This window comes from Cavia porcellus, unplaced genomic scaffold (genome assembly GCF_034190915.1).
Source record: "Cavia porcellus strain 051 isolate PalLab524CR breed Dunkin Hartley unplaced genomic scaffold, mCavPor4.1 scaffold_8, whole genome shotgun sequence".
Classification (NCBI taxonomy): domain Eukaryota; kingdom Metazoa; phylum Chordata; class Mammalia; order Rodentia; family Caviidae; genus Cavia; species Cavia porcellus.
In genome coordinates, this window is record NW_026947491.1 from 19,811,097 (window position 1) to 19,821,828 (window position 10,732).

A 10,732-nucleotide genomic window follows, 5' to 3' on the forward strand; every position below is an offset into this window, starting at 1 on the left:
TAGATAGATGAATACCACTACATCATCTCATGATGCAATTTCATATTCTCTTCAATCAAATCATTGGTACCACACTTCCCCAGCACACTCACATCTGTTGTAGGCACTGCCCTCTCTGAATTGTTCACTAGTATAACTGGGTATATAGCAGGAGGCCATGCAAATAGGGCTCCCTCTGCTGATGTCACCAGCCTAGCCCTGATTCTGGGGCTCTATATTAGAGCTCAGCCTTGTATGGGCATCTGTGTCCACTCAGTGACTCGGAGTGAGCATAGACAGCTCATAATGGCATTTGGGCTGAGCTGGATCTTGCTCTTTGCAATTTGGAAAGGTAAAAGGCTTAGAACAAAAATAATGATCTTGTCAGTGGACATTAGTAGGATAAACAGGGGACCTCTGTGATGGTTCCTGAGCACGATGTCTCTGTGTTTGCAGGTGTCCAGGCTGAGTTGCAGCTGGTGGAGTACGGGGGAAGCTTGGTGCCGCCTGGAGGGTCCCTAACCCTCTCCTGTGTGACCTTGGAATTCCCCTTCAGCAGCTATGCCATGGGCTGGATCCGCCAACCTCCAGGACAGGGGCTGGAGTGGCTCTCACTCATCTATCATGACAGTAGTAAAATAAACTACGCAAACTCTGTGAAGGGCCGATTCACTATCTCCAGAGATAACGGCCGGAACACGCTGTATCTGCAGATGAACAGCCTGAGAACGGAGGACACGGCCCTGTATTACTGTGCTGCCTACACAGTGAGGAGACCTCAGTGTGAGCCCAGACAAAAATCTCCGTGCAGGTGGTCTCACGTCCGGCAGGGGGCGGTATGATCCATGGAAAACCATACTGGGCTGAGGAGCAGGTGCAGAGCAGGAAGCAGGAGAGAGGTTTCCTGGAGCCTCTGTGGTTTCCCTTCTGCATTAGATCATAGCACCTGATCCCACCCACCGATGCATGAGCTGTAATGAAGTATGCAAGTCCAAGTCAACACGTGTTCCATTTAATCCTTAGGAATTTCACTTACTGGGTAAACATGACTTGTACTAATCTCAAGTTAAGTTGTAAATTTTGTGAATATAGTTTTCTTTTGAATATCTAATCGTCCTCACATCTAAAAATCCACCTGTGTGTTTCATCTCAGTGATAAGGAATTGTCTCACGCATCAATAAATGCTTCAGATTGAAAATGGACTCTTTTATGTCTCTTTCTGTTTTTAGGGCATGCAGCTCTCTCTTCCCCGAGATCAGAGAGGCGAGCTCAGCCCCAGCCGCATTTGGAAGATGATTTCAAACCCTAAGGGATTCCAGAAATCGCCTTGTCTCTTTCTGTGTTGCAGGATGCACCGTTAGAAAAGGTTTGTGTGGACAAGTGCATAGAAGAAGAGGCACAGCCCGCCCTCTCTCCACCTGTACTGTCACAGTGCTTAGCCTCAGCTGCTGAAAGGACAAGAAAGGTTACTTCTGGACATGACTCAGTTCATTCCAAAACGTCCACAGCAGATTCTTATGCTCAGTCCAGCTTTAGGGAAGGATATGGGTATGAGCCAATTGTAGTTGTTGATTTAGAACTCAAGAACTCAAGAGGAGGAAGAATGAGAAGCAAACATTTCCTCAGAAGTTTGGCACACAGGATAAAGAGGGAGCAGGATCATCTGTTCCATGCTATGGGCCTCTCTAATTCCTGCTGGATTATTGGAGGCTGTGAAGACACACTGACTGAAGCAAAGAGTTTCTGAAGATAACTTGCTTTCATCTCTGAATGTCGTCTTGCAGATCTGCTCTAAAGCTAACATCTTCGTTTGAGGAGTCTGAACTTTTGTGGACAGAATATTTTCCAGTTCTCACACTTACTTTTGGTCATTTTCTCCACACAATTTCCCCTTTCTTTTGATTTATCATTCAGATTGGGAAAGGGGTAAATGTAGAGGGTAGGGGTATTGATGCAGGAAGGCATCTGGCTTTCACAGGGAAGATCTTTTGGAACAGCACACAAATGACCCTTGGGACTGCAAAAAAAGAGTCAAACAAAGATTATCCTAATTCCTATAAGAATCCAAATATCAATGTTAAGACCAGGAACCAAGGTTTAGGATGTGGCCAGTAGGCTGTATCTCTGAGAGGACCCACTGTAATGTTGTGAGCCTGCATTTAGGATCCTGATATTTTTCCAAAAACCAACCTCAGAGCTTAGCAATGTCCCCATCCAGAGTTTTATGAAAGAGACTCTGGAGAGAACAATGCAACTCCTCCCAAGACTCAGAATGATTAAAAGAATTAGGAATAATGTATAGTAAACACTTCACAGTGTCATAGGTTAACTGTGTGTCCATTGAATTTAGTGCTGTTCACCAAGCCAGTTGATAGCTGCCTCATAGGTGAGAAGAACCTGTAAAATTTTGTAGTTCATATGAATTTGAGTCACTAGTTCCAAGGCAACATTTTGGAAACAGCCAGTCATAGTTTGTAGAGAATTGAAGTGACCTCTGTAGGCATAAAAGCAATCAATGATGAATATAAATGTTAAGTAATTTGAACAGGTACTAATACTATACAATTTAAAAAAATAGCAATCTGCACACAAAAACTCACTGAGAGAGAAATTATGGAAATATTGCCCTTCACAATAGCAGCTAAAAAAATGAAATACTTAGGAATCAACCTAACTAAGAATGTAAAAGACCTATATGCTGAAAATTATGCTATGCTATAAAAGGAGATAGAAGAAGATATTGCAAAATCGAAGGATATTCCTTGCTCTTGGCTAGGAAGAGCAAACATTGTGAAAATGGCCATACTTGTGAGAACCAGAAGCAGCTACCCGAAACCTGGCCATGTTGGCACTTAGGCAGCTGCACAAGAATGCTATTCACCTGCCCTCTTGGTAAGCACCCCTGGCACCGGCCAGCAGGAGAACCAGAAGTGGCTACTCGAGACTTGGCCTTTTTGCGACTCAACGTGGCTGCACAAGAAGGATATTTGCCCACCCTCTTGGAAAGCACCCTGGCATTGGCTGGGAGTAGAACCAGTCAGCTGTTCCTGAGAGCCTACCAGTGTGTGGGCTGAGAATCAAATGTCTTCCCCTGCTTATCAGCAACTTGGGACAGAGTTCTGAACATCTCTTGGGAGGATGACCATATGCAATATAGCAAATAAGGGGGATATCCTTCTATGTTCTGTTTTAAGGCAAAAGTTGGTTTCACTGTTATGTTTTGTAATGATTATTATGCTGTATTCAATATTCTCCTTCAATTGGTTTTACAATGGTCTGTTATTGGTTTGATTTCTCTATACCTAATTGCCTGGACAACTATTGTGAAGATAATGAGATACACTATAGTATGTATTACTACTATCCCAATATCCTGCTTTGAAGTTCTGTACCAGTGCCACTACATTGTCTTGATTGGCTCTGTTTTATCTTGTTCTGTTGTATTTTTACTACATTCTAAATAAAATTTAAAAAATGGCCATACTCCCAAAACTCTTATACAGATTCAGTGCAATCTGAATCAAAATACAATTATCATACCTTACATATCTAGAAAAAACACTCCTAGAATTCATTTGGAAATAGAAGAAACCTGGAGTAGCAAAGTCAATTCGGGGCAACAAAGGCAAGGCAGGAGGCATCTCAATTCCTGACTTGAAACTATACTACAAAGCCACAGTGATAAAATCAGCATGATACAGGCAAAGAAATAGACCTGAGGATCAATGGGACAGAATAGAAGATGCAAGCACAAATACAAAGACACTCAGCCACCTGATATTTGACAAAGGGGCTAAACATGTTCACTGGAAGAAGGATAGCCTCTTTAATAAATGGTGCTGGAAAAATTGGCTCTCCACATGTTGAAGCCTGAAACTAAGTCTATGCCTATCACATACACAAAACTAAAGTCTAAATGAATTAAAGACCTAAATATTAAAACAGAAACACTAAATCTACTGGAAGACAAGGAAGGTAGAAGTCTTGGAGACATAGGGGAAAGCAGAGATTTCATGAACATAATGTAAACTGTATGGGAAACACTTCAAAGAATCAACAACTGGGATCTCATATTATTGAAAAGTTTCTACACTTCAAAAGAAATCCCTGACTCAGTTAAAAGAAAACCCACAGAATGGGAAAGAATTTTAGCCAGCAACCCATCAGACAAAGGACACATCATATTTAAAGAACTGAAAAACATCAAACCCCCCAAATTCAAAGAGCTTCTCCAAAAATGGGCATCTGAGATGAACACCCAGTTCTCAGATGAAGATATACAAATGGCAAATAAATACATGAAGAAATGTTCACCGTCACTGGTCATTTGAGAAATGAAAACTAAAATAGCATTAAGATTTCATCTCACTCTGAAAAGAATGGCTGTGATCAAGAAATCAACTGATAATAAATGTTGGTGAGGCTGCAGGGAAAAAGGAACATTGCTACATTTTTGGTGGGGGTGTAGACTGGTGCAACCACTATGGAAATTAGTATGGACAATTTTCAGAAGAGTAGGATTGGAAGTTCTACTCAGCCCAGCTATTCCTACTGGGTAATTTCCCAGAAAAACTGAAAAGGTCATATCACAGAGATATATGTGTACTCATGTTCATAGCAGCACAATTTATAGTAGATAATATTGGAAAAACCAAGATGCCCATTAACTGCAGAGTGGATGAAAAAATGTGGTATTTTTTATAATGAAATATTACTCAGCTATAAAAAGGATGATCTTGAGGCCTTCATAGGCAAATGGAGACAGCTTGACGCTATCCTCATTAGTGAAATGAACAAGAATCATATTTATAATTATCACATTGTGTCTCTAGTGTAAGAAGTAATAAGAAATGAAGGAGTAATAAAATCCAAAGTGTGTAGTTGCTATTGTAAAAAATAAAGGAATAGAAAGTGCTTTAAAGGATATAACTGCATGCATGTTTAAGTGTATAGAGTTGATAATCATATGACTAAGTTTTTGTTGGATAGTTGAACAGAATTGTTTGCAGTCTCACTGTTAGAATGTCCACTTCAAATGCTTCACTTTTGTAATTTGAACAACTATTTGTAAGAGGACAATATGTAATCATTAACTAGTGATTTCTTACTGTTTATTTTTTTCAAATTATGTATTATTTCTACTCTTTTTCTGTTTTTTTTTCTTTAAATAAAAAAAAATCTAATTTTTACCTAAGAATTTATAGTATACTTGACATTGGCGATTGAACTAAAATAAATGTTTCTCCCAATAACCCTTTCTTGTTGGCATTACCTAAATTCTTCCTGTAACACAATATATCCCCAGGGAGCCCACCAAACCCCTCCATTACCCCACACCTGCCTGTCTCCCCTCTCTGCACACTATCATCTGGGCTCTGCTGCTCTAGGTTTCGCACAGCTTGGTTGAGCCTTGGCCCAGGCTAATGCTGGTTCTGCCCGAAGGACCCCTCCTTGTGTTTCCCCAGCCTAAGTGTCATGGTGGGGATCAGAAAGCAGTGTGGAGGGGTGGCATCAGCTCAGGGCGGATCCACAACCCCTGTACCCAGGCCTTAGAAATAAGTCAGAGACCCTGTAGTGGGTGAGAGATGAGATGATGTGTTTTCACTGGATAGGAAGCTCTCTGACAACCTGAAAACCTGTGTCTCTCTTTATGAGGCCATGCCTTAGCGGGCCATGGGCACAAAGCTCAGGCAAATAACTGGCTCCTCCCCTTGGGGTGAGGGAGTAACACACTCACCGTCTATGTTTCCTCTTCTTGCATGGGTTGAGTGTGGTACAAAGTGAGGACCTTGGCTCTGCTGAATCTCATAGTTAAAATTCTGTCCTTCTATACTTGATAAAATGTATCAACCATAACAGATAGGGAGCAGACAGGAGGCAGGAGCTGTGCTGGAATCAGCACTGAGGAGGGAAGGATCAGAAGGAGAGAGGATGCAGAGATCTGGCCTGGTGCTCAGGAATGAAAAGAGGCTCTGATCTCATGGAGGTGGGATCTCACTTGGACAAACTTCCAACACTAGATTTAGAATGTGTGTTCTGTTATCAGCATTAAACACAACTTCCATTTAAGAGAGTTGGTATCATAAGACAGAGAAAGTATAAGAGCAATTCTCACACTGTCCAGTTATATTAAAGAATCTTAAAAGTGGATTCTTTTTTTTTTTTTTTTTTTTTTTTTGGTGCCAGGGATCAAACTCACAACCTTGAAATTGCCAAGCAGGCACTTAAGCCGCTGAGCTAAACTCCCTGCCCCTATATTAAAGAATTTTGATATGCAAATTATCATTAAAGTTCTAGGTTCATCACCAGGTGTGTGTGCTCTGTCCAGGAGCTGGAATGGGAAGAAGTCATTTGAAAATTTAGGGAAGTATAGGCCCCAAATCTTGGGGGAACATTTTTAGCACATCAGCTCCTTTATAGAAAAGGAATGAATTTGTCACAATTATATCAATTTTTGCTTCCAAAGCAGACTAATTTATTACAAAACTGTATGTCATATGTACATGAAAAATAAAAGTAGAGAAACAAAGAGGTAAATACCACTACATTGTCTCATAATCAGATTTCATAGTCTCTCATATTCTCATTGGTGCCAATCTTCCCCAACACACAAACATCAGATGTGGACACTGCCCTTTCTGAGCTATCCATTAGCAGAACTGGCTTTATAGCAGGAGGACATGCAAATAGGGCCTCCCTGTGTTGATGGAAAGCAGCTCTCCTCCACCTTGAGCTTCTGGATTAGAGCACAGCCTCGGATGCCCAACTGTGCTCCTTAGAGTTCAGTGCTGAACATAGGCAGCTCTAGATCTTGGGCTGTGCTGGTTTCCTATTTGCAATTTTGAGAGATAAATTATTCAAAACTAAAGATACTGAGTGTGTGACTGGACATGAGTGGAATAAACAGCAGGGTGTCTCTTTGTTTTTAGGTGTCCTGTGTGAGGAGAATCTGGTGGAGTCCAGGGAAGGCTTGGCACAGTCTGCGGGGTCCCTGAGACTCTCCTGCGTGGCCTCAGAATTCAACTTCAGAAGTTACTGGATGACTTGCATCCGCCAGGCTCCAGAGAAGGGGCTGGAGTGGATCTCAGCTATTAGTGAGTATAGCAGTTACATATACTAAGCAGACTCCATGAAGTGCTGATTCACCATCTCCAGAGACAATGGCAAGAACACACTGTATCTGCAGATGAGCAGCCTGATAGCTGAGGACACAGCTATGAATTACTGTGTGAGATACACAGTGAGGTAAAGTCAGTTTAACCCCAGCCAAAACCTTCCTCTAGGGACTGTCAGGCCCAGTGAAGGTCACTGAGAGCCAGGGAGAAGCAGACAGGGCCAAAAGAGCAGGGGAGAAGGAAGCAGGGCAGGGAGGGCTTCCTGGGGGCCTTTGGGGTTTCTTTCTGTATTAAATCATACAACATGAGCAGACCTGACAATGCATGAAGTGAAATGAAGTATCCTAGTCCAAGTAAACGTCATCTGTTCATTTAATTGCATAGGAATTTCACTTCCTGAGTAAACACGACTTGGATCAAACTCAAAATAAATTGTAAATGTTTTTAATTTATCTTACTTTGAATATCTAATCAGAGTCATCATCTGAAAATGAACCAATGTTTTACTTTTTTTGCTTTTGCTATTGTTGCTTTGGAATCTATGCTGCCATGAACTGCTGCCCCTCTGCTGCCCTACCCTGTCTCAGACCCAGCTGATTATGCAATGAAACCTCCACAAACTGGTTAAGATTCAGGATTTGTTCCTAGTGTGCAAGACTTTGACAAAAACTGACAGAGGCTGATGCTTACCTATAGATTTTGATCGAAAAAATAAATTTTTGACAACAAGCTTCAAAACTATAAAGATGATGAACAGAGAAAGAAAACCATAACACTCTAAGAGACAACACACAGCATGGTAGAATGAAGAAAACACTTCTTTGAGTTGCTGCAGATTTCTAAAGAACAGAGTGTCAGGGAGATCCTCCCAGATGGACCTGTAAGTACCATGAACCCTGTGGATGCAGCGTATCAACCTAGTCCCTAGGAACCTGCAATGAGCACAACGCCTTCCCAGGCTGTCTCACTTCCAGACATGGGGCATTCACCTCTTAGTAGCAGTCTGAGGTGTCCAAGCCATGTTAACTTGTTTACAAATACATTCCCAGAGTTCTCATGCTCCAGCATGAAGGTTTCTATGCTGCTGCTGAATTCCACCAAAGCTGCTCATCCTCAGAAGGGTGGATAGATTCTTCTGGATCTCCCTCAATCTTGACCCACAGCAGCCTGAGAAATAGCCTGAAGCACCCAGACCCCGCAGAGCCACAGAACTCCTCCATGTCCAGTAGGACAAGTGATGCCACCCTTTTTGATTCACCTGATGACAGAGGTGGAGATGGAGATCCTGGGTTGGTGGTGGAACATAAGGAGTGTCATTATGCACCTCCTATCACAGGTTAGGCTTGGAATGGACCTCACAAAAGTAGTTCTTCCAACATATATTCTTGAAAGAAGATCTGTTGTAGGAATATGTGCAGACTGTTTGCCCATTGGATCTGTTTATGAGCATTAGTGAGCAGAAGGATCCCAGTTGAGGTCGTGAAATGTTACTCTTGGCTTTCATGTAGCAAGTTGCCAAAAAGCTGTAGATCTTTCAGTGTCACTGAACTTTCAGAAAATGACACTGAGGAGAGCACAGAAGTAGTTTCAGAAGGACCAGTTCCTTGGGTTTCTAAAAATAGTGTTACATTTGTGCTGAGCAGGTTTCCCTTCATCCCCCAATCTCAGTCTCTTATCCTGAATATTATAAAAAGATAAAGTGCACTGCTCCTATCTGGGCCAAATCAAACTTTCTTGGGATATCAGTTGGCATTCACAGTGGTCTGTCCAGGCTATGATGCACATTATCTTCATGTTCCCTAATGGTTACTGAAGCTCTATCCTCACAGTGGTGTGAGAGTTAGGAGGATACAATATTAATTGTTCCAAAAAGAGCTAGCATGCAAGCATCATCTTCCACACTCAACCTTTCTATGGGAAAAGAAATACAGAATTACGGCTGAGATTTTTTTCTTCAGTTCAAGAGAAATAGAATGGTGTAATGTATGCAAAATATGCAACAGGGGAAAATACAGCCATTGTGGATACTAACTAGTTGCCGATAATGAAGATGAAAGAGAGTTTTCTGGACAATTAGCATGAGTGTGAGTTCCACTGCCTATGGAACAATGTCACTTTCAATTTGAAAATCAGAGACATTGATGCAGCAACGGAAACAAAGCACATACTTGAAGAAAGGCAAAGCATAGAAGCCCTACAGAGGGAGGAAAAGGATGTTCAGTGGGCCGAGGCTATTCTGTGAAGATGGAGAATGCTGGGTCTATGATGGACGTTTAGTGAAATATCTTGATGCTGCAAAGCATGAGGCTGGGAAATGTGAAGGTTACAGCTGAGGACCAGGGTGGAGGCCCAGTGAAGCAAAAATCAATCTTCCTTTGGGAGAATCCATCGGTCTCAGGTACATGCTCTCAGGGACATGCTTTCTTTCTGAGTCAGATGCACAATTAAAGCAGGAAAAGCTTCTGCTCTTCTCCATGACTGTGGCAATTCTGACTTTAGTCCTGAGAAAATCTCCAGGTTTTGAAGTGAGATATCTGCTCCTTTCCAGACCTCATGATTTGAATAAATCTATAAGCTCAAATCTCATAAATTGCAGTTGTTTTGTATCTTGGGTTATATATATATATATATATATATATATATATATACACACACACACACACACACACACACACACACACACACATACATGCACAAACAACTATGTCTTGATGGCAAGTTGTTCATAAAGGCTAGCACTGGTTCCTCAGAGTTGTTTGAGAAAATTACTGAAATTGATTAAAAATCAAGTGTTAGAAAATTTCGTGAAATCATCTATATGAAACTTCTTTTGGTTTGAAAAACTACGTTTTTTTAAAAATAAAAATGAACCTGCTAATTTAATCTTAATTATAATGAATCGTCTGTGCATAAATCAATGTTTCATCTTAGGAAATTAAATCCTTCACCTCCCTTTCCTTTCTGTCTGAGCCCAGATAGCAGTTTCTTCCTGTGGAACAGCATAGGAGGTAGGTTAGGCAGGCTCAGCCACGGCACAGTGTGGAAGATAATTTCAAATCCTGAGGAGCTACAGACATTGTCTCACCTATTTCTATTTGTAGAACATGCATTTAACATTTCTAGTAAAGGATATCACACCTCCCCTTAATGAGTATTGTATTGAGTGTATTGGCAGACATGAAATATGAATTAATGTGTAGGAAATGGGCTCAGATAAGTTCTCAGGACAAATCATAATCAATGTTTCATCTTAGGAAATGGAATCATTCACCTCCCTTTCCATTTTGTCTGAGCACAGGTAGTGCTTTCTTCCTCTGGAACAGCATAGGAGGTAGGTTAGACAGGCTCATGCACAGCTCTGTGTGGAAGACAATTTGAAATCATAAGGGACTACAGACATTGTCTCACCTATTTCTATTTTGTAGAACATGCTTTTAGCATTTCCCATAAAAGATCTCTCACATTCCCTTAATGACTATTGTCCTGAATATATTCGTAAACTGGAAATATGAATTAATATATAGCAAATGGACTCAGATAAGTTCTCAGGATAAGTCATAAAGAACACAAAAAGAGTAAACCAAGGGCAGGGAGGTGATCAGCCATGTGCATCTCCTTTGTGTATCCCTGGCTCTGA

The 10,732-nt window shown here is 41.2% G+C and overlaps 1 pseudogene and 1 gene segment (V, D, J or C); both read left to right on the forward strand.

Annotated features, from left to right (window-relative positions):
• The first annotated feature begins 224 nt into the window (after positions 1–224).
• On the forward strand, positions 225–1,164 carry LOC100716246 (immunoglobulin heavy variable 3-23-like). The segment is given in 2 exon segments: positions 225–331; positions 436–1,164. Coding segments are annotated over 2 exon segments (483 nt in total).
• A 3,838-nt stretch (positions 1,165–5,002) lies between these two features.
• LOC100715965 (oxysterol-binding protein-related protein 9-like) lies at positions 5,003–9,428 on the forward strand (annotated as a pseudogene).
• Positions 9,429–10,732: the final 1,304 nt, after the last annotated feature.